Consider the following 24,515-nt stretch of genomic DNA (forward strand, 5'->3'; position numbering starts at 1 on the left):
GATCTATCTCAGAGAGTTATATTAACAGTCAAAAGAATAATATTCAGACACCACTGTTGAAGATGGCAAAGCATTGCACAGGTGTCAGGCTGTAGTAACATCTCCTTATTGTGAAAATGGTTTCTAAAACTTGAGTAACTAATAATGTGACTAGGCATTGGTTTAAAGTAACCATAAAATACTGTTGTGTGTCACATCAGAATCTGTTCTGTTACTATGGTCATTTAATCCTAATGCAGACTGCTGCTTTACTCAGATGAGCATTGTTTACTGCCACAATTAGGCTATCTTTGAAAACTTGTGACCTAATCCCCACTAGTACTAACTATTAATTAATAATTAAAACTACCTTAAGTTTATGCAGGAAGAAGGCCAGCAGTAATTAAGCTTTTCTTTTCATACAGAATGTAAAACCTTCTTTGGAACATTTCTGGATTACCAAGTGTCTCCTGCCCGAGTCAAGCATTTGGCATGACAGTATTCTTAGCTTTCTTCCCCCCCTAAATGTTGATTTGTGGACATGGTTAAAGCAGGCCCATAGCTGTATTTTCTAGAGAAATACCCATGCCAGTGCCCAGCACAGTGCCTGGCATACACACTCACTTCAAGAATGTGTATTGATAGCCCCTGACTGCTGCAGAACCAACTTCATTAGCTGCCGTTCAGACTTTCAGTACGACATATGGTTTGGGATTTCCAGAAAAATACAATATTAGAACAAAAGTTTTCCAAGTTCTTTTTTCTAGGTCAGTTTAGATCCTTCGTTATTTAGGGGAAATTTTTTAAGGAAAACTTGTTTGCTGACTAAGCGGAAAGCTGTAGTCTACTAACTAAAAACTCTGCTAACTGAACACTCTAATCCCTCAGCCTATGGGCCACTGACTCGTGAGTTCCCAGCACTCTCTGTCCCTCTCTTGGTCTTGGTGGCAGTGGAGTATGCCTTCCTCTTAAGTAGATTCTGTGATTTCCAGTGAATTACTGGCTGAAATATGTGTGTGCTTTCTTTTTACCATTGCATCTGCCTGAGGGACGGAATCTTGAGCCCTCGGTGTTGATCAGCATTTGTTACCACTGCTGGGGCTTTTGCTTTGCCTTGCTTTTTAAATGAGCTCTCATCTCATTTCCGACTGAGTGTGTGACTCTTGAACTCCTTGATTCCCCCGCCCCCTTAACCTCCCAAGAGGTTGGGATCATAGGCTTGTACCACCATACCTGGCTTGGCTGGGATTTTGTTCCTTAGAAATACTTACTCTTTTCTTTTCTTATAATTATTTTAACCAAGTTTTTTTTCCTCACTATCACTTGAATTCTTACTGTGCTCTTTCTCCCTAGTTCCCAACAACTTCACACAGTGTGTTTTGATCATATTTACCGCTGGCTCATTTTCTCAGATCCATCTCCTTCCCTAGCCATTAACTTGTCCCCCGCCTTTCCATTTTTTTAAACCCATGAAGTATAATCTGTGCTACACATTTATTCTAGGATGTATGGCCTTCATTGGATGGTGGTCACAATCCATCTTGGACCACACCTTTAAGGAAAAGTGACTCTCTGTCCCAGCAGCTATCAACTACCACTAGCTCTTTAGCTAGGGGCAGGACTTGGTGCCCACTTGCCCTCTCCATGCTGGAATCTTGCCCGGCTTCAACTTGCACAGGTCTTATGAGTGCTACCTCAACTGCTGTGAATTCATAGTGCAACCTCCTGCTGTGTTCAGGAAACAGTTTCCTTGTGCTCGTTCACCACTTCTGGCCTTTATACTTATCCCACAAAGGTGGTTGAGTCTTGGGAGGAGAGGATGTGATACAGATGTTTTGGTTAGGGCTGAACATTCCGCTAACCAACAAATCTTAAAATCCATTTGTGAATCAGTGGGCTGATGGACTCCCATGTTCTACCACATTTTGATGAGTGATTACATACTTACTGTTCTGTGTCTGTGAGACTGGGATTAACCCTCCTGCCCCCGTTCAATTTCCTTTCTAGGTCCTACTGGCCCACCTTCTACACTCCCTCTAAGCACGCAGACCTCTAGTGGCAGCTCCACCCTGTCCAAGAAGAGGCCTCCTCCCCCACCACCCGGACACAAGAGAACCCTGTCCGACCCTCCCAGCCCACTACCTCATGGGCCCCCAAACAAAGGCGCAATTCCTTGGGGTAAGTTTTCCTAAAGTCAGGGTCGAAGCTGCCCAGAGCCCGATAGTCGGGGGGACTCTACTGGTCACTGGACAGTTTGCATGATAGGAAAACCGTCCAAAGTGCACACACCCTGACCGAGGTCTTAAACATGTGAATATGATTATACCTGCCTTCTAAGGCCAGGAAACATTTTGAAAAGTTTGGGGCCACTCAAAACTATAGTAATAAATACAGTATTCTCTGATATCATCAGGGAGCTGGTTCTAGAACACACACCACAAGACACCAAAATCTGCAGATGCCCCAGTCCCTCTTATATAGTGTGGCATGGTGTTTCTATAACCTGAACATATACACTTTAAACCTGCTCTAGACAGCATGTCTAATGGAGTGTAAATGTGAGGTTAAAGAAAACAGAAAAGGGGTCCATGTTCAGTACGTACTTTTTTCCTCCCACAGATGTAGAGGGCCAAATATTATACTCACAGGAACTGAGCAGAGAATAGCAACTGTTTGAAGTGGGAATTATGGCTCTCATAGAACTCAGAACAGCGAAATAATGGGCTAAGGTTAGCGACTGTCTTCATGCTGACTAGAGTGCTTGTCTAATTTGCACAAGGCCCTGGGTTCAATCCCAGTATCAGAAAAAGAAAAAAAAGAAGAAAAGAAAAACAAAACAATCCACTCCTTTGTGATAACCAGAATAATTTTTTTGTAAAACTGAAATCTACCTTAGACTTGCTTCTTCACACCTTTAATGGCTTCCTGCTGAGCTTCAGACAAGAGCTGGCTTCTTACATCAAAGCACTGTGCAGGAGGGTCTCTACTCTGTCCTGGACCCTTCACCTCCTGGTCTCATCATGTGCTCTGTCCAAGGCCCTCATCCTTTCTGGCATTCTCTCCAGTTTGCCTCCTTGGCTCCTTTCTGTTTTCTTCCAGAACACTATCAGAGTTAAATTCTTTGCATGTTTTGCCTACCCTGCTAAAATGAGAGCTCCATGAGAGAACCATCTTTGTCTGTTCTCACTTGTGTGGAATCCCACGTGCCACAAACAGGATATTCAGGAATCTCTTTAAGAACGAGTAGCCTTAGCCAGAGTGAGCTGGACACTGGCTGCATGGACTTATCTTGTCCACAAAACACTGCTACCAGCAACACCAACAGCAATATCTTCATCTTGCCTTCTATCCTGGCTGCAGCACATAGGTCACCATCATCCAGTAGCCCAGCACAGCCTGACCCACACACATAAACTGCCAAATGAGCACACTGGTCTGTGTCTCACCTATTCCCACCAGAGGATTCCATTGTGGCTTTTTTCTCTCCCTTTTTATAAATTGTGCTTAACACGTGGATAAGTAATTCAGCGTAATGGACATAAGAATTTTTCAAAAGCCTAGCTGAATTGTTCTGATTTGTTTTGTTTTGTTTTTGAACAAAAGCCAGAATATACACTTTAAGATTATCACAGTCTTGTCCCAAATATTACAGAGTGTGGTGTGTGTGTGTGTGTGTGTGTGTGTGTGTGTGTGTGTGTGTGTGTGTGTGTGTGTTGTAGCCACTCATCTGAGTCAGCAGACCTACCCAGGACACCTGTCATTTCTGTTGCTTGAGCCGTCTCAGTTCTTTGTGCTCAAGGAGCTCACGGTATTATGAGGCGTTCAGAGGAGTATGCATTAGTATAATTACTGTCATAACAAAGTGCATATGAGCATGCCGGAAAATGGAGTGTGAGAATACATAAAGAGGTCAACTCAGGACACCTTTGAGATGGATCTGCATGATCAGAAATAATCAAGGCAAAACGATTGAAGGCACACAGGATACTGCATTCCAAGGCTTCCAAGAGTCCCAGATCTGTTAAAAACCAGACTTTGCCAGATAACATCCCCCAGACCCTACAGGCTTTCTGTGGACTTCATCCCACAGTGAAGATTCTTCGCAGACTTCACTGAGCTTTGATCCTCTGCTTGCTTCCTGTGTGCTTTACTGTGCTCCTTATAGAAACAGAAACAGCCCTCAAATCAATTCATAGCATTTCTGTTTTCCAGCTCTCTAGCACCTGGCTTTTCTTTTTATCACAATAGTGGGGATCAGGCCTTTTCCCATAGAAACTCAGTTGTTACCTTATTATAAAAGTTATTGTCACCAGGTGGTGGTGGCGATTGCCTTTAATCCCAGCACTTGGGAGGCAGAGGCAAGCGGATCTCTGAGTTCCAGGTAGCATGGTCTGCAAGAGCTAATTCCAGGACAGGCTCCAAAGCTACAGAGAAACCTGGTCTCGAAAAAAAAAAAAGTTACTGTCAGCCAGATTGGTGGCACACACCTTTAATCACAGCACTTTGGAAGCAGAAGCAGGAAAGTTTCTGAGTGTAAAAACAGCCTGGTCTACAAAGGGAGTTTCAGGGCTACAACAGAGAAACCCTGTCTCAGGAAACCAAAAAAAAGGGGGGGGGGGTGAAGAAGTTACTGCCTGCCAATCAGCTGGGAGCATTAGAGCCTTTCACAGATGGAACCTCAGCTAGCCCTAAGGGACAGAAATTAAAATCTACCCTCAGCAAAAGTGGTACTGTTCCATATGGCAGGACTGTGGTGGATGCTCAGACAACCTCTGGAGTGTTGATTCAAGGCTTGTTTGTAGATGATGGATATCTACATACAGGAGACATTTTTGTGCAGACACAGGTTAGTAGCATTGTCAACACTGCAAGTGCACAGTAGACTCCTGATCATAGGAGAAACTTGCACTCATGTTGTGTGCACTCTGCTGAGTAATCACTGCTTAGTGGCCCTGTCCCATCTCTTGCTGATGCTGTGTTCCACAAGGCTAAGGCAAGGGGTCAGACTGGTCAGCTTCTGGGCAGCATCCTCTAGACCTCCCTTTTCCCCTAAGCCCGGGGAGATGGCGTCCCTGGTAGACACAGCCGAGGAAATCTGAGTAGCAGCCGCTCACCATCTACTCTGGAGCAGGACTTGTGTCCTTCCTAGGTGCAGCAGAGTCCCAGTCCACATTCTCACCTCTTCCACTCTCCAGTGGGCCACGGTCATGTCAGACTCTCACGGTATCTAGAATGTCTTTCCCTGTATTGGGCTAGATTGATCCTGGAATCCTTAGTGATCCTGGGACTTGTTTCAAAGACCACACTCTGTTTGCATCTGGGGGGTGGAGGTCCCAATGCCTCCTTGTCTGTGCCCTCAGAACACCATCTCTATAGAGTCCCTAATGTGAACCCTAGTGTCATATTCTCCATGTGTTTTTTGCTTTTGTTTTTGAAACAATCTCTATGCTTCAGGCTGACCTTGAACCCATGGCAATCGTGCCTCAGCCTTCATGGCATTATAGGTTTGAGCTTGTAACACGTATTTGTCATTGTTCAACTCTTCAGTTTCTCTAGCAATAAAATTAGAACTAGTGCTAGTCATGTGTTATGCATGTAATTCTCATAAAGGTTATGTGACTTAGAGAGTATTGAACAAATGTTACCTACTGTTTGTGACTCTTTCAGCCTGGCATTTTGCCGGACACATAGTTCCTAGACTCCCATATGTGTGTCATGGTGCTGTATGTGTCCTTGGCTACTGTAATTCATTCCACAAACTTGGACTCTTAAGGCAATCAACACCTATTCTCATGGTTCTAAAACAGAGGTTCTCAACCTGTGGGTCTGGACCCCTTGGGATCAAATGACCTTTTCACAGGGGTTCCATATCAGATATATTCATTGCAATTCATAACAGTAGAGAAATTACAATTATGAAGTAACAACAAAAATAATTTTATGGTTGGGGTCACCACAGCATAAGGAACTATATTAAAGGGTTACAGCATTAGGAAGGTTAAGAAGCACTGTAGAGGCTGCAAGACTGCCATCCAGTAGAATCATGTCCTCTCCTAGGGGTCTAGAGAAGGATTCTGTTCCTTGTTTCTTTCCATTTCTGGTGACTGCCTGTAGCATGAGGGCCTGCTTGTTGCCCCAGCTGCCTGGCTGGCTTAGCCCTGAAATAATTCATGAAGGGCGGGGCTTGACATGAGGGCCTGGCTGCTTGGTGGTTTCTGTCCCGCCTTGTCCCCCAGCCGTTTAGTCCCAGAGAAAATCACACAGACAGTCTGCATTAATTATAAACTGATTGGCCCATTAGCTCAGGCTTTTTAGTTAGCTCTTATCACTTATATTAACCCATTATTCTTATCTATGTTAGCCACATGACTTGGTACCTTTCTCAGCAGGGCAGCTCACATCTTCCTTCTTTGGTGGTCTGGGCAGAACTGCAGAGGGAGCTTCCTGCTTTCCAGAATTCTCCTATTCTCATCGCCCCTTCTCCACTTCCTGTCTGGTTGACCCGCCTATACTTCCTGCCTGGCCAATCAGCATTCATTTAAAACATGATTGACAGAATACAGACAATTCTCCCACACCAACTGCCAGTGTCCCTTGGCAGTTTTAGGATCCTCATGTGCACACAGGAGAGAGAGTAAGTGTATGTCCATGTGTTTATATGTGTGTGTCTCTAGCCTGGAACTTACCAAGTAGGTAAGCTTAAGAAGCCCCAGCAATGAGTCTCTGTCTCTGTCTCTGTCTCTCCCTCTCTTCCCCCACCCTTTCCCTCTTTGTCTCCTCTCCCTCTCCTTCCCTCCCACACCCCAGCACTGTAATTACTAGTGTCCTACCACACCTACTTTTTATATGGGCTTTAGGGGTTGAACTGAGACCCTTATTCTTGCCTGGCAGGCACTTCACAGGCTGAACTATCTTCCCAGCCTAGATTTGGTACCTTTAGGTGGCCATTTTGTAATTGCTCCTATCCTATTCCTTGGTATTCAAAGACTCACATCCATTCCACATCCAGAAGGCATTCACTATAACACCTTCCCTCACCCCCACCAATTCCGCCTCTATCTTGACTCTTGTCCTTTTAGGTCTCAGAGAATATGCTACTCAGCCATGTAGCCAGCAGTCTTATCAGACCTGTGACTTGACCGTAGTATGACAGCCTTTTCCCTTTTCTTTTATTTGGTTTGTATTTTGTTGTTATTGCGCAGTTTTCAGGGCAGGATTTTTTGGATTTTGTTTGTTTGATTCTTCCTGGGGTTTGTTTTGAAATAGGCTCTCACTATGTTACATAGGCTAGCCTAAACCAGGAAAATCCCAGTCACATCCCCCAAATGCTGGGATTATAGGTATGTACCACCACACCAGGCTGCCTGTCCCACCCGGTTAATACTCAGTGTTTCCATCATGTTCCTGGACTCGGAACCTTTGCCATTCAGCTCCTTGGTAGACGGCTGTGGCTGAAGGATTTGCCTTCGCTGAAGTTTGTGATGACTTCTGGTCAGGTTGTATTTGCAGTCCTCCACACACTGGCCTTCGCAGAGGGAACAGGCAGTTTAAGGAGGAGACAGAGCTTGAGTTTGGCCTTGGAAGATGAATGGAATAGAGTAAGCCCTTCAGAATCCTGAGTGTCAGGTTATAACCTGTGGCTGGAAATAGACTATAGATTTGATTGTGGGAGTCTCACAAGATGGAGCAAAAGAAAACAATTCAGCTAGCACATAGCTACTACTGGCATGCCTGCAAGAAAGAGTACAAAGAGTTTGACCTGTAAGGCATCTGCTTCACAGGAGGGATCACTAGCTTCCTGGCAGGTGCTCTGTCCATCTTAGACTTCGCATTCAGCAGCGTAGATGACTCTTGCCCACAGTCTCCGGGACAGAACATACTGTTTCTTGGGCTTTAAGGCTTCTAGACTAGAAAGGTTGAGGACTTGCCCTGGTTCTTATAGCTGATAGGTAGGGAACCAGTGCAGATGAGAGCCTGCACGCCTCACCCTGTCCACACACTGCCTTCTGTTGCATGGGGTGGAGAAGGGCAGAGCGTAAGTCTCTGGCTGTGCCTCCTCGCTGTGCTTGTCTCTGCTTGAGAATCAGATGCCTGAAGAAGGCACTCTGTTCGGCAGAAGTAACACAGTCCAGCACGTGCCCCTACTCACTGGCCGTGCCTAATCGCCATGTTTGTCTCTTTGTCCCCTGTAGCATCACACTTTGCCGTGTGGTTCTAGCCTTGTCCAAGCAAGAAGAACCCTTCCAGGCTTTTTTCCTGCCAGAACTACAGTGTCCACAGTACCAAGAATAGCCTGGGCATCACATGACTAAAAGTCCTGCTTGGGTGTTGAATTCAGCCATCTGTCTCATGAGACGTCTCAGGCAGGCTTGTGTTGAGAAAGCAGAGGGGCTAGTAGGCAAGGGCAAGATGTGTGGGAATCCCATGACCTTGGAAGCTGCGTTTCATTAAGCTTCCCCCCTTTTAAATTACTTACTTTAAAACAAACTAATGCGTATTTTAATACATACATATAAGTAATAAAGAAATAAGGACAGAATCTGCCTTAGTGGCCTCCAGGAATCCCCTCTGGCCACTGAGACCTAAAGCCCATGTACTTTTTTTACATCCTGCAGTCAAAGGACCTCCCACAAAAAAAATAAAAAATAAAATGGGTTAAATTGTTTTTCTCCTGGAAATGTTTCTACATCTAAAACATAATTTTTTCAGTACTTTTTGGACTGAGCTTTCACATTCATGCCATAAGATAGGAGGACATCACCCTCAGTTCACAGGCAAGGAAATTGAGGCAGAGATGTTAAATCACTTGCATAAGGTCACAGATTGATAACCTCGGAAGTGGCGTTTGAATTCATTTCTGAATTAATGACCCACATCCTGGTTCACTGTTCCAAAAGATTCCTGCAACCTCGTGCTACTCATGACTAGCTAATATTCTCTGCTCTTTCCTCAAAATCTCAGCCCATGGCATCTCAGCCGGATGGTGAGTAAACCAGAGAATCAACCGTGGTTTCTCCCATTGACTGCCCAGCTTCTGACTCCAGCCTTTTTACTGCCTCTCTGACATACCTAGAATTTGTGCGACCTACAAATTCAAGTTGTGTAGCAGGAGACGAAAGGAATAAGCTGCTTCTGTATTCGTGACCCTTCTCTTCTTTTATAGTACTGTCGTTGGGGATTTGTCCTAAGCCTCACTTCTCCTACCTGCACACTAACCATCCTTTGCCTAGCTATGTGAATCACAGGATTCTTGTCAATCCACCACAGACGGCTTCCCGATCGGGTCTGAGAAATCACACTGTGACTGAAGTTGAAGAGTTAGTTAGCCTGCTGGCCTCTTTCTGTCCCAGGTGCTGTGTGGGAGGTAGGATGGCAGAGGCATGGAAAGAACTACCGTCATTGGGGTACCACTTTGTTGGCTATATCAGCATAGTTCCCACACACTTCATTGGAGCCTGTGGAGAATGATTTCCATCTGTGTCATGCTTCCTGCAGACCAGGACTGTGCTCACAACCGTAGCTTATCTTCCAGTGCTCTCTACTGTAGTGGGCACAATTGTCACTCTGATTGTGTAGGCAAGGAAATAGAGGCTTAACAGAATAAGAAGCATCCTCCAGGCTCAATCCACATCACCGGCCCACCTGAAATTCCAAACTGGACTTGTATAGCTCCAAAATCCGTACCCTTAATATCTTCCCAGAAGGAGATGCAGGAATCAAATCAGCCAGGGAGATGTTCTTTAGATGGGCAAGAATTGACTCAAGTGTGGGAAGGGACAGATTGTGCAGGTGAAACAAGAGAGGAAAAGTTGCAGAGGCCTACAAACATTTTCTTTGGAGAACAACAAGTAACTTTGGCCAAAGAGGAACAGTAAATGAGAACTCTGAACATCCAAGCCTGTAGGCACAGGCCACCGCCAGCCTACCCTGACACTCACTGTGTAATAGCAGAGAATGACCACAGGAGAGCCAGGGACCTTCTCTTAATATTGTTAAGTTCCCTTCTGCATAACTGCGTTAAATAGTCATTTTCTATAAGTGTTTTTGTGTAGAAAGGGAACTGTGGGAACGTCTTCTTCCCCAAGCCTTGTTGGGGCTCACAGAATGTGTGGAAGCACAAGGCGTGGTGTCCAGGACTGGAGGCTCAGCATGAAATACAGTGCTAAAGAAATGCTTGCCTTGAAGATCACCACTGAGAGTTATTGAGAGGTGCCAGGGACGTTCTCAGCTTTCTCAGTTTTCGGCCACGTGCTGCTGGAAACACATCAAAGGTTAAAAAGCATCCAGTCACCAGTAAGCAGCAATCAGTTTGAAAGCTAGTGGTGGTATCAAAACCAGTATAGTTTGCTTCTTCTTGCCTCGTGTCCTGGCAACCAGTTTCAGCTCTGCCAGCCTCTCCTGATGGAACAGTTTTTGTCTGAACTGGCAGGATAGTGGGTGGTTCAGAGTACAGGCTCTAGAGAGGGCCCCTGGCTGTGTATCAGTGCTGATCCTTCACCTGTTGCTTTCCCCTCTTACACCTTTGTTTTTCTTTATGTGTAGATTGGAAGGGATAATTGCGTCTTTTCTCATGGATATGATTACCTACAGATACTTGGCAAATAACATGCTTGTGTTAAGTACTCAATTAATGGTAGGTGGTGTTATTTGTGTTACTATCATAGTATCCTAGAGGGTTGTGTAGAGCACACACCTCTGTGGTCCGAATTCTCTGCTTCACTGTAGCTATGGAACCTGTAGGAATTCATAAACTTATCTCTCATTTCCTTATCTTTAAAAGAGGGTAAAAATGCCAATCTCCCATGTGGAGCAGAATGGCAGCTGGCAGGAAAGAACACATTTGAGAGATGTTGTGCCGTGACATGAGACTGATCATGGAGTGGAAAAGAGTTAAGTTACTTCCTCATCCCCTAACTCCTGTAGGAACCCTGAGGCGCAGCTCTGCCGCATACCATATAGCAGTCACAGACACAGAAAACCCCACTCATGTTCTACCTGTCCTCTGCCCACCTGCACAAAGCACACATCCATACTCCTGGGCTTTTGTTGTTTGGACACTGCCCCACTAGAAATTCTCCTGCCTCTGTAAGATGCCATATCCTCTCTCACCAGCTTACCTTTTATTCTTCTTGTCCTGCATCCCTGTCTTGTGCATCGCAGGTGCTAAACCGTGTTAATACTGAGTGGATATTGACTATGCATGTGGCCAGAGTGTAATGGCTGGTTGTCAGCAACACACGGGCCCTCACTAGTGAGTTGAGTGTGTCGTCCCTGTCTGGTTGGTAACTAGCCTCTTAAATGAACATAATGTTTTATTGATTTTTTTCAGATCCTTAGCCCCTGGACATCAGCAAGTTCCTATGGTCTTAGAAACCTACTGGGAGGCAGGCCGCTCACTGGCATAGTCTCAGGCTAGCAATAAAAATATGAGTCCCAAACCCTGCTTGGTTTTGTTTTAACACAGGAAGTACATGCTCTTCTGACTGGGGTCTTCTAGTGCTTTCCAGGACCTGAGGGATTCCAGCCCATTTGCCAGAGTCTCTCTCATGTCCATGTCTGAAGATGTAACTTTTGTCTTTCTTGTAGGTAATGATGTGGGCCCATCATCTTCAAGTAAGACGACAAATAAATTTGAGGGGCTTTCTCAGCAAGCAAGGTGAGCCACCACCCCTGCCTTCCTCTCCTGTTGTGCTCATAGTTGCTGTGGGCAGAATTACAGACTTGGGCTTTGCTACTTAGTGTAGTCACCTGGCAGTACCAGTTAGAAAGATAAATTGGACATCTTTGCTCAGTTCTACATGGCACCTCCCTGCTGGGCCCCAGTGGGGTGCTCTTGCCTGGAACAGGCCTTGCTATGTAGACCAGGCTGACCTCAAACTCAGAGAGATCCACCTACCTCTCTGCCTTCCTAATGCTGAGATTAAATTTGTGAACCACTTTGCCTGGCCTATTTCTGACCTTTTAACTGCACAATTTTTTAAATCTAAAGAATTTTTAATATAAGAATGAGACTGGGGTGTGTGTGTGTGTGTGTGTGTGTGTGTGTGTGTACGTACATACGTACGTACGTGTGTTGAGGGGAAAAGGGTTGTTTTGTCTGTTTGGTGTCTGTTTAGGCTTAAAGCAGTGTTCCCATCTTTCCATCCTTGCTCTGAAGTAGGTTCTTGGGAACTTGCCTAAGGATGGAAAGTTGATCTCTTTGCTCTAGAGATTCGTCAGGAAGCGGAGAGCCACCTCCACACCTGGGGAAGAGAGAATCAGCTGAGTTTATATTAAAAATGTAAATAAATAAATAAACAAACAAGCTCATTTCTTTCAGAACTGTCAGTTTTAATCTCTTTAACCCGGGGAGATCAGCCTGTTACCGTGGTCCTATTTCTGAGCATTTAAACGGTGGAGCAGCGTCTCTGCATTCCTTCACTCACCTTCAGCCTGCCTTCCTTCTTATTCTTTGTCCTTTAGCTGCAATTGGACAGGCTCTCTGTGGAGAGGGCAGAGTGACACATAAGGAAAGTGCTCACCTATAGTGCTCATAAACAGAATCAGGTTGCTGTGAACTTGACCCATTTGGCCATTCATCAAGTTCTCCCCATTCTCACTCACCCAAAGCATACCAGAAGATGCCCAGGCGCTTGCAGCACTGGCCCAGGAGCATCCTGAAAGGACTCTCTGATCCTTTAGACTTGGGCTTTACCATTGAGCAGGAGTAACTAACGAGTAATGGGAAGCTGTGCTAAGGCAGAACACGAGAAAAACAGGAATGGACATTGAGTCCTCTCCTCCTCACTCTTTCTTGTACTCTCATGGCTTCCTCTGAACATGGCTATTCCCTGCCCCCCAGGATGGGAGGTTGGATTGCCCAAGAGCTGGAGAGAGCAGGATATCTAAGAGCCAGACCAAAAGGGGAACTCATGCACATCCTCTTTCTTTGACTCCCTGTATGTGGTGGTCAGGTGGACAGAACAAAGAAAGGTCAACCTGCAACGTCAGAGGACAGGGAAAAGGGGCCTGGGGTCGAAAAGGAGTTCTCACAGATACAGCCCAGGCGCTTGGCTGCTCTTGCTTCTTGAATACATGGTGTCTCTCAGGTCCTCTGAGGATCATTTCAGACTCTTGTGAAAGGGAAGTAGTGGCTTCCAGCTAGCAGATGTCAAATTTGCTTATTCAAACAACGTGGTGCAGACTTGTTCCAGGGACTTAGGTGTTTCTTCCCCTACTCATTTGCATGTCCTCTAAGGAGGCCATGATCAGGAGAGGACTGAGGACATACCAGATGATGATGCTCACACTTCAGTCTGCATCTCGGGAAAGGCGGGGGAGATGAGGGCTGCTTGTGGAATGACATGAGCCGAAGTTCTGTCACAGTGTACAGACTGCCAATAGCTTTCACACAGGATCACCTCCAAACAAAGCTTTAAATGAGGGGCTTTGCCTCACTTTTCCAAGGTCTTATCCATCTGGGCCAGCCAAAACAGAGAAACAATACTATAATCTTTTATTAAATTATCTTTTAGGGGGATTGGTGGTTGTGCATGCGTGCGTGCGTGCGTGCGTGTGTGTGTGTGTGTGTGTGATGGAGGAGCAGCATGGTACAGCAGGGCTTGTAGAAGTCAGACAAGTTTTGTGGAGTCAGTTCTTTGCTCCCACCTCTGTGGGATCTGGAGATCTGACACAGGATGCTGCACTTATCTGGACATACATTTATTCTCTGAGTCACCTCTCTAGCTCTAGGAAAGAAATTTGAGTCTGGGCATAGTGGCACACACCTTTAATCTCAGCACTAAAGGGACATAGGGTGGTAAATCTATGAATTTGAGGGCAGCCTGGTCTACATAGTGAGTTCCATTCCAGACATGACAATGTAGTGACACCTGTCTCCAAAAAAGAAAAGATCCTTAAGGTAATTATGAAATGCCTCTGATTAGTCTGAATCATAGATCACTGTTGAAATGATGGCACTTTTAGATGCTAAACCACTGTTATTTGTTAATCAGCACCAGTTCTGCTAAGACGGCCCTTGGCCCAAGAGTGCTTCCTAAACTACCTCAGAAAGGTAAGATTCCTCCTCTTTATACTCACATGTTACAGAAGTGTCACTGTCTGTCCTGGGGACAGAGTGTCGTCCCTTTGGTTCACTGATCTGTCCCAGGTATCTACAATAGTAGAGAGTAGGTGCCTGACAAATACTTGTTAAATGAAGAAAATAGAGTCTAAATCTGTCTATATAGCAAATACTATAGTTCCCTTTTTCAGAAGACACATTGCTGACCCTCAGGTATCATTCTCCCGATCAGAAACCTGACCATTGGCACTGAGAAACCACCACAGCTGTTCATTCACGAGTCGTGAGACCTTTGGGCAAATGACTCATTAACTTTACCCGCATAGAGTCCTCATCTGTAGTGGGGAGGTTGTGTGAGGACAGGGTGAAGTCATGCTTCAGATGGCCCCTCACAGGGCGGTAGCGAAGGCAGCCTTTCCTGGGATAGCATCTGTCATGCAGGGCAGGGACACCTGTGCCTGGGAAGCACAGGAAACCAGTGTCTACAATGCTGCTGCTTTGCCAAGCAGACACTTGGCTCTTTGACCAACCTTCTCAAATCCTGACCATGCTTTTCATTTATAAAACAAAATTTTCAGCCTCTTCTACCACACAAATGAGTGCACAGAGACAGCTCTGCTTGCGAGTCATGAAGCCCCTTGTGAAGCTCCTGCTTCATTAGGTCCTTGTGAACCCCTCCAGCCTGCAGGCCTGTGTCAGATCTGGGTAAATGCTCAGAGGAGCTCTGATTGCACCCGGTTATAAGTGCCCATGGTCAGTGTTCACAGTAGAACCCTGTGCCCCAGCCCAGTGCTCCAAGGCCTGCTTCAGTAGAAGGCAAATCAGAGGTTAGTGTAGGGACATGAGGTTGTACCACTCTGTTGAGCTCTTCTGTCAAGTGTTATCCTTTGGGATGAGACTGTACTCCTCCTGCTTAGGTAGCAGAGTCCCACAAGGCTACTGACTATGGAGTAGAAAGGCTGGTCCACCCGGTCAGGCTGTCTGGGGCAAAGTGGTGGTGATTTTCAAACTCTGCCCAGATTCTGCTCTCTGCTTCTCGTATATTACCACTGAACCCTTCTGCCTGTCTCTTGGCTTACTTCCAGTGGATTCAAACCCAAAGAATTCTTAGTCCTAGCTCACCTGTGGCTGCTGCCCCTGTGCCGCTGCCCCGTCTCTTTCACACCTTCTGCATCCTCCTGACCCACTGTTAGTCCACCAGGAAAAGCTCTCCCTGGCATTGACTCTCCCCTACTGCACTGTGCTCAGTGACTGGCCCTGTGCCTGTTCTGGTCATGGGAAGCTCTCCCTGACATTCACTCTCCCTTACTACACTGTGTCCAGTAACTGCAGGGCAGAGCCTGCAGGAGGAGTCAGAGTAGCGGTCACTGAGTGCTCCTCACATGTGTCACTGTCCCAGTTAACCCTTCACTGTTCAGAAAAAGACTGACACAGGGGACAAATGGCTACCTATAATGCCAATTGATATACCAGGAAAATGGACTTAGATTTTCAGGTAGATTCATTAACTATTAGATCTACAATATGATAGGAACACTTGGCTTGCTTTATGCAGAACCAAGAGTTATATCCACTGCAGGGCCTTTGACCTGTCTGCTTCCTGTTAATTACTATTGGCTCTTACACCATTGATACAAAAACTAAATGATAATGCTTATCTGGGTACCATTAAACTGGTGGTTATTGATCTAAATATAAACCGGTACCCGTCATTGAGTCAAGGATTCAACCCAGGATACAATTTCAAGGAGAATGTTAAATCCTAAATTAACCTGTACATCGCCCCCCTCTCCTCCCCCTCCCCAGGACCAAGCAACTTCCTGGGATTCTTGGAATTGTAGTTTTTGAAAAATAGCAACAAAGCCTCATAGGAAAATATGGTGGCCTACAGGCTCTGTCCATATAAGACCACGCATGTCTTGGGGCCACTCAGCTGAAAAGTTTGCGAGAGTGGGCCTGACCAAATTCTATCTTGGTCAATATATAAAGTTTTGGTTAAAAAGCTTGCTTTCTCCTTGCCCCTCTCCTCTGAGGATGCTTTTCTAAATGCACTACTACTGCTTTCTCGGTGTGGCTTCAGGAGCACACACTAAGTACTCAGCTCCCTTACCAAGAAAAGAGCCAGAGCTGTAAAACTAGAGCTCCTCCATGGCCTCAAGGAAACCCGCCAAATAACAATAATAATGTCACTCCTGTGGAATTCTGATAGCCGTCATGTCCTCACAGTAAATTTTTTGCATCAACTAAGTTGTGTCATCCTCATGATCACCCTTTGAGATGAGAGTTTTAGTGGTGAGGAAGTTGAAATTCAGAGAGGTTGTGCAATTTGGCCAAGGTCACACAGTGACATTGTGTCTTAGTTATTGTTCTATTGCTCTTGAAGAGACACCATGACCAAGGCAACTCATAGAAAACAATTGGGGCCTTGGTTTCAGTTTTCGAGGGTTAGCCCATAATCATCGTAGCAGGAAGCAGACAGGCATGGCGCTGGAGTAACAGCTGAGAGCTATATACATCCTGGTTCCTAGGCAGCAGGCAGAGAAGGAAAAAGTGAGCGTAGTGTGGGCTTTTGAAACTGCAAAGCCCACCCCCAGTGGCACACCTCCTCCAACAAAGGCCACAACTCCTAAACCTTCTTAAACAGTTCCAATAACTGGGGACCGAGCACTCTAGCATATGAGCATATGGGGGCCGTCCTCATTGAGAACACCACACACAGAAGTGGGTGAGCGAGAGTGTCGCACGTGCTCGTTACAAGAATGACTCTATAGGCAGAGGCATTTTCCTGATTTGGAGTAGAGCGCAGTTCTTCGAGAATAGGAGGATTGATGTAGAAACTCCCAAGCATATTAAGTGAGCTGTTTTAGACAAAGCATGGTACAATAGTTTGTGTGAGTTGTGACATGTTCATCAGTCCATGCACGCGTCGCCAGATTTTAACAGGGTGCCATGATGGTAGGTGGGCAACAGAAGAACCTCTTGCCAGTACTGAGTGAGTCCTGTAAAATGAGGGGCAATAGGTAAGGCTATTAAATTGACTGGACTGTCCCTTCAAAAGTGATTTTGTACTTTATTCTAATATACTTGTACATAACATGGCAAATGGTTTTGCTAAAATAGCATATTTAAAAAGTTATACCTATAGAAACCTCTAGGAGAAAAATATGTAAAGATATTTAAATGACTAAGTTTTGTGGTAGATTGACATCCAGGAAAGTTTTCTCTTTTTGTAAAATCATATTATATGTTCTTAAGAATTCTGGATGGATATGGTCATCTTGCACTGACTCAGTGGAAGCCCAGAGCTGTAAGTTGCAATGTAGATGCTTTCCTGGCTTCCGACTTTATTCCTGTGTGAGTGAGACTTGCTCATCACCAGTTCTCACAGCAGGTCAACGCCTTTTCTTGATTTTGCCAAGACCCAAGACAAGGTTTCTCTGTGTAACCCTGGCTGTCCTGGACCTAGCTCTGTAGAGCAGGCCAGCCTCTGTCTCTTGAGTGTTGGGATTAAAGGAGTACACCACCATCACCCAGCCGGGGCAATGTTCTTGTTAGTGTTTGGCCTTTTTCCATGACTGTGACACCTTCCACCTTTATTCCATCTGTGCCGTGACCTCCTCTCGTTGTCCTTTCCCACAGTGGCACTAAGGAAGACAGAAACCAGCCATCATCTCTCCCTCGACAAAGCCAACATTCCACCTGAGGTTTTTCAGAAATCGTCACAGTTGGCAGAGTTACCCCAAAAGCCACCACCTGGAGACCTACCCCCAAAGCCCATGGAACTGGCCCCTAAACCCCAAATTGGAGAATTGCCACCTAAGCCTGGAGAACTGCCCCCCAAGCCCCAATTAGGTGACCTTCCCCCTAAGCCACAGCTCTCAGACTTACCTCCCAAACCACAGATGAAGGATCTGCCCCCCAAGCCACAGCTGGGAGACCTGATGGCAAAGTCCCAGGCTAGCGAAGTCTCATCCAAGGTGCAGCCACCCTCAGAGGTCACACAGAAGTTACACATAGGAGATCTCTCCCCAAACGTGCAGACCAGAGATGCCATCCAGAAGCAAGCGTCTGAGGACTCCAATGACCTCACCCCCACGCTGCCGGAGACACCTGTACCACTGCCGAGAAAAATCAATACGGTGGGTGAAAAGCAGTGTCCTCCTCCTCTGGTGAGGCCCAGTGCGCTCTTCCTTTCATGTGCTGGGAGCATGACCTAGAGCTGTGTGTGTGTGCTCTGTATGTACTCTGCCACTGAGCAGCATCCACAGACTGTCACAGTTCTGGAAGGTGGTGATAAGAGGTGTACCCAGCTGTACTTAGTAAGAGAGCCGTGGCCCATACTCTCTCTCCCACACCTTTGTGGGGGTATGGAGCCTGATGACCACAGATACTAACCACCTTTAGATCCCAACTGGCACGCTGTGGTACCCGGCTTCAGTGTCTGATGCGGCTACCAGCTAGCAGTGTACTTGCCTTCTCTGAGCCTGATTCATGGGGGGCAAGAAGACCCCATATGGTACTGGGCTCAGGGGCACCAGTACAGTGACCCGTGAGTAGGACACAGTGGACACATCGCAAGCCCTCAGCGACTGTGTCTCTGATTCAAAAGCCATGAGGGTTGAACTTCACTACCCTAGGATGAGTCTCCATCCCTTCTCGCTGTATCTTTCAACCAGAACCAGAGGGAAAGCCCAGGAAAGCCTCACAGATGGGGTTTTGTAGTGATCTTGTCATTCCATCATTGCATGCAATGTGTCCCAACTTTAGCTTTATATAAAAGTGTCTTTTTCAAGACCCCCCCAATCTTTATGTAACATTCAAAAATAAAAGGTGTAACACAGTACCCATACACCCCAGATTAAGGTAGAGAACCAAAACTCTCTCTCTCTGCTATCTCTGGTGCTGTATGTCAACACTAAAGGTAAAAGTGACCCTTCCTCCCATGGATTTGAGCCCACCATTGTCTGTGTGCCCTCCTTCCAGCCTTCCTCAGCTCTACGGACAGATTCACTGGTCTCTTTATGTGCACAGAACCCCAGTTCACGCTACCTGCCTTAGTGATAGTATCTCACTTATTCCTCACCATTATAAGTTAACACATTACAGGCCTTCTCAGTCTCTCAGCTGTAATAACAATCTGCTACTATGGGTCTGGTCAGCCTTCCAACCTCACCAGCACATGTACCCCAATCACTCCCCCAGAAGCTCAGGAAGGAGCTGGTGATCATCAGGAAAGCCAGAGAGAAGCAAAGGACAGAGGGAACGAAATGAGGCCCAGAGCCATGGTTTGGTGGTTGGGAGCCCTGGCTGTTCTTCCAGAAGACCCAGGTTCAGTTCCCAGCACCCACATAGCAGCTCATGACTGCCTGTAACTCCAAGGATCCAACACCTTCACACAGACATAAATGCAGACAAAACACAGTGGGCATGAAATAAAATAAAAGGGTAGTTTTCTGTTTCTACTGCTAGTAATCTAATTAACTGGGTGCTTAAAGTATTCCTTAGAAGGTGCTGTTTACACCTTCCTGTCTTCAGAGAACTGAAGTCCAGCCAATAAAAGTCCTGGTCAGAACCACAACTGTTTAGACTCAAGCTGTTCTCTGGGTTCCCCTGATGTGTCCTGACCCATTTTGCATGAGACCCTAGGAAATCCATCTGTGCTGCACATTCGGCATGCATAAAATGCACATCTTAGGCATTTTATAGCTTCTGCTGTCATTTCTCTGCAAACTGATGCTGTGGGGTGGAGCACAGCAGAGGAAGGACAGATCTCTTCATGCATTTTGGGAAAGCTGAATTGTGATCACTGCCTGCATTGGTTGCCCTCGCCAAAAGCTCCCTGCTGATGCTAGCCGGAGGAGGAACTGCCATTCCTGAGAATGCCCGGTGCCCAGGAAGCATGTCAATCTTCTACACACGTGCATGCATGCACTCACATGAGACATACCAACACTTGAGAAACTCAAGTCTGGGGCAAGGAGAAATCCCCTGCCTGGGTTCAGCCACGTGTGAAGGGCTGTTCTGTTTCCCCCTTCTTCATTTGCTCCCTGTTCAAACCTGCTCTCTTTATTCCAGGGAAAAAATAAAGTGAGGCGCGTGAAGACCATTTATGACTGCCAGGCAGACAACGACGACGAGCTCACGTTCATCGAGGGAGAGGTGATCATCGTAACAGGGGAAGAGGACCAGGAGTGGTGGGTATGTACCCGTGTCTGCCTGTCTCTTTGTCCATCCCTCCGCTCTCCACTCCAGAGGCGGGTGTGAAGGTCCTGCTAGGCACATAAGTCACCCCATGGCCGTTCACATTGCCCTTCTGTCTCTAAGGCTGTGCTATAAAAAGCCAGAGTTACTTTGAAAATGGGCCAGGCATCCATGACTGGAGTGCTTTTCTTGAGCAGGGTGAGCGGGGGCGGGGGTCAGGGGGTACTTAGAGGTGCTTTCTGAGCCAGTGTCTTTGTTAGCACAGCCAGGCCTGCTCCCAGTTGTGCGCCACCAGCATAGAACAGTGACTTCGAGTCTGAAGTCCCCCAGTGGTGTCAGTCACTAGCCCTGTGGACTTGAATCAGGCTCACCCCATCTGTAGACCTGTTTCCTCTGAGGGAACCAGATCGGGACGGAGTCCTACTTTACAAGTCTATCTAGATCTCACACTGTTGTCTGTTACTGCTACCACATAGAGTCTGCTTAGAAACCAGTGATTCCAACTGAGACTCCTGGGAGTAAAGGAACATTTTTATGATAGTTCAGTAGCATGCCCAGGGAGATTCTATGAGCCACCAACCCAACACGCATCCCAGTAAAGAGGTTAAAATTCTAATCCTGGTATGTAATTCATGCAACCCTTCTGAGCACAGAGAGAGGTAGACCGTACTTCTCAGAGGAGACTGGTATCATGGAGGCCTGGGCACAGCACACTCCTACAGGTACTCGAGGGAAGGCACAGGAAAGGTGGCCTGTTCCGGCTGCTTCTGCCTAGCTCGCTAGTGCACCCTTCTCTGGATGCGGTGGGCTTCCACAGCCAGTGTACAAGCTCTTGCTGTACAAGTTCTTGCTGTACAGAGCCCACAGCAGGACGCTTTTCGGTGCAATTAACATTGATCTCATTGAGGTCATAAGGGAAGTTTTGTAACCGTGGCTTGCAGATCTGTGCTGCAAATGGTAAAACTGCCATAGGCCACTATCCGTCTCAACACTGACACATCTGTAGTAGCCAGAAGCTCTTCTGGGTCCAGTCCTTCTTTTTTTAATCTTAATTACACAAGTCTTTGTTTTACTTTTACCAATTTTTTTCTTTTACCAAATTTGTAAGTAAGAAAGGGGCTTGTCAAGGTTTATCTGGGCTTCCTCGTGGCGTGTCTGCTCATCATAGCATCAAGCATAGACATAGAACCTGACCCCTGCAGAGTGCCGACCACTGCAAGGCTGGCCCTTGCTCTTTCGGGGCTGTGCCTCGCTGTGTTATATAATCAGCACTGTGTGGTTCACCAAAGAGTGGAGGGGCGAGCTTCTGCCACCTCCTGTCTAACTACTCCTTTCTCCCTGCAGATTGGGCACATCGAAGGACAGCCTGAAAGGAAGGGTGTCTTTCCAGTGTCCTTCGTTCACATCCTGTCTGACTAGCAAAAAGCAGAACCTTCTGTCCGTCCACACCCTTCATGCCAGACCGCTGCCTCCATGTAATCTTGTATACAACGTGTATATAGCTGCTGTTACAGACCAAGAACTCATGGAAGGGCCACTCAGGAGGGGAATATAGTATGTATTGTAAATATCCTGTGGTCTTCGGCCTTCGCCAGTATTAGGGTAGCCTCGGGAACTGGTGCGCCTTACTGGTTTGCCAAAGCCATCGTTGGCATCTAGCACTTACATCTCTCTCCCTCTGTGCTGTTTATGAGCAAACAAAAAGCAGGAGTATAGGAACTGCTGGTTTTCCAAGTGAAGAGTCTCCAGCAGCTGTTGAAGGGTGCAGAACTGACTTCTCCTAACAATGCAGTATTCTCAATGGCGTTACTGAACATGCAACATTGGCAGAGGTGGGTTCTGTGCTCCAGGCGGAACTTTAAGTTAGCCCCCTGGCCTGCAGCCTGTAGTTATCTGTGTACACAGTTTACAGCTACAAAGACATACTTTTGTATTTATTACAGAAAAGTGCTCAGTTAAATGTGTTACTCCTTCAGCAAATAGTCACTGACACAAAGTCCTCTGCAGCATTTTACGGTGTACACAGCCTCGTGCAAGTTTAGGTGAGTGGATGTGTACATCTTATGGCGAGTGCCCACCCCTGAGATATTACCTCATTATGCAAAAATAACATATCCTTCATGACTATTTTGACAAAAGCTTAAAACCACGTCTGATGAAGTTCAACTTTCAGGAACCAAGGACTGCCAGAAAATATCCACCTCTACGTTATGCATGCATCTAGAAGCTTACCCGAATTCTGCCTTTTATAAAGGAACAAACAGTATGAAGAAGTGAACTGTACATTTTTAAACTTGATTGCCATTAAAGCAGAAGTTACAAGATTGCAACAATACTTGTTTCTGGTCACTCATTTGGCCTTCTCCAGAGTGTTTGCACATCGCCTTGGTGCAGCACCCCTCAACCGTTCTGAAGCGTCCAAAGTGTCAGTTTGAAATGATTTTCTTCATTTTGTTCTTGATTAAACCTTTACTATTCAAGATGAAAAATTGTCAAGTCGGTTTTTGAGTTTTCTAATGCAGAATCCAGGTGCTGACACCAACCTTCCCTTTTTTTCCTCCTTCCAATTCCCGTCTCTAAACTCCAGTTACAGGTTAACTTTCTCATCGGAAACTTACCCCGTAGACATGTGCCCTTCAAGTCAGTCTATAACCGAGCTGTGGGACGCTGCTATGAATTGCACTGTGATAAAGCTCTCTGCAAGCCATCTCTGTCTGTCTGTCTCTGGTCTCTTGTTGCTTGTGTTTTCCTTTGTTTCGTTTTTTTCCCCCTCAGCCCATTCATCGCGTTGCATTTCCATGTCCGGCTTCAGTCTGGATTTGGGGTGAGAATGCAGTGGTTGTTTGTCCTCCTGAGTCCAGGACTGTTCTGATTCCAAGGTGTGTTGTGCTTCTGGACTTACGTTTGCTTGAGTTGCTGGTCTGACTACGGCACAGAACAAATACTTTTTAGCAGATAATCTTGGCAATGAATGAGAAACATTGATTTCACAGAAGCACGGTTCCCATGAAGCTTGTGGGAAGAGCCCTCTCATAGCCACCGTGCTCAGAAAATACTAATTTAGTTCTGCTTAAATGGTTACCGTGAGAACTCTGAATAGCCACCCAAGAAATAAATCAACCCTTGCATGACAGACCTTCAAACAGTCTACCAGCTGCCACTGGAAACTGGTCTTAAGCAGTTGCTTCCACAGTGTCTGGGCACCTGTGCATCCCCACATCGAACCAAGAGCAAAAGGTGCCAGTCAGCATGCTAGTGTGCAGCCAGCAACGCCACCAACTTTGTTTTAGAGGCCATAATGGTTTTAGGAATGTGGTGGTTGCCCAGTGTCCCAGTTTGTTCATCATTCTTAAGATGCATTTGAAGTTACATTCAGAAGGTCTAGGCGGTTTTCTGCTGACTTGAACATAAGCTGGTTTTTAAACAAGCTCTGTCTCTAAAATGCCAGAGAGTTAATGATGTCCTCTTCTGCTACAGGAACTCACACAAATGTATGTTTCTTTTCTGGTTTTTGTTTGTCTCCCATCAGGATTTTGAGTTTTCTCTACTCTGTTGTGCTGTGGGACATAGGAAAACTAGGTAGACATTCCTTTGGCAATCTTGTTAAGTTTAAATCTGACCTTGTTCTGGAACCTTGATGAGCCACTATCTGCAATTTTGTACATCACATAATATTATGAAGGTATGGAACCGTAAGAAAGAAAGCAAATTCATTCCTTTTTTTTCCCCTTAGAAAGGAAAATTATGTCTGCAAACAATGTGTCTTATTTTCCTGTTGGACAGCAATTGTTATTTATTTTTTTTTATTGCCTACAATTTGGACATGGTATATAGGAGCCCTGCCGTGCCTGCCTCTAGTTAAAGCCCACATTTTTACCTGGGAGCCACCACCAAGCGTCAGTACACTTTTCATTTCACATGTATTTAATGTGAGAGTTTCTCAGTACTGTATGTGTTCATTTCTACTTTTTTAATATTTAAAATTGCTTCTAAATAAACATATTCTCAGTTGATCCCAAGCATCTGAAATCAGGCCATTTTGTGAGTTGTCCACTACTTTGTTGACTGGGAAAAATGATGTGGTTTGGGGGTGGAGATCGGTAGCTTAGTCTTCCTGGGCCACAGCTCACTCCATAGCCGGGCGATGGTGGCGCACGCCTTTAATCCCAGCACTCGGGAGGCAGAGGCAGGCGGATCTCTGTGAGTTCGAGACCAGCCTGGTCTACAGAGCTAGTTCCAGGACAGGCTCCAAAGCCACAGAGAAACCCTGTCT

The 24,515-nt window shown here is 46.1% G+C and overlaps 1 protein-coding gene across 5 annotated transcripts in view; it reads left to right on the forward strand.

Moving 5' to 3' along the window:
• The window catches only part of Asap1 (ArfGAP with SH3 domain, ankyrin repeat and PH domain 1), a 284,912-nt gene extending 260,651 nt beyond the window's left edge, over positions 1 to 24,261 (forward strand). For 2 of the 5 annotated variants that reach the window (XM_075960908.1, XM_075960909.1), the window contains exons 25-30: positions 1,987 to 2,157; positions 11,566 to 11,635; positions 13,974 to 14,032; positions 17,681 to 18,180; positions 20,117 to 20,239; positions 21,587 to 24,261. In XM_075960908.1, coding sequence (XP_075817023.1) covers positions 1,987 to 2,157; positions 11,566 to 11,635; positions 13,974 to 14,032; positions 17,681 to 18,180; positions 20,117 to 20,239; positions 21,587 to 21,661 — 998 coding nt within the window. In that variant the 3' untranslated portion in view covers positions 21,662 to 24,261. The remainder of the gene's footprint in view (positions 1 to 1,986; positions 2,158 to 11,565; positions 11,636 to 13,973; positions 14,033 to 17,680; positions 18,181 to 20,116; positions 20,240 to 21,586) is intronic. The other 3 variants (XM_075960911.1, XM_075960912.1, XR_012909632.1) reach the window with 2 other exon arrangements.
• Positions 24,262 to 24,515: the final 254 nt, after the last annotated feature.

Source organism: Microtus pennsylvanicus, chromosome 2 (genome assembly GCF_037038515.1).
Source record: "Microtus pennsylvanicus isolate mMicPen1 chromosome 2, mMicPen1.hap1, whole genome shotgun sequence".
Lineage (NCBI taxonomy): Eukaryota > Metazoa > Chordata > Mammalia > Rodentia > Cricetidae > Microtus > Microtus pennsylvanicus.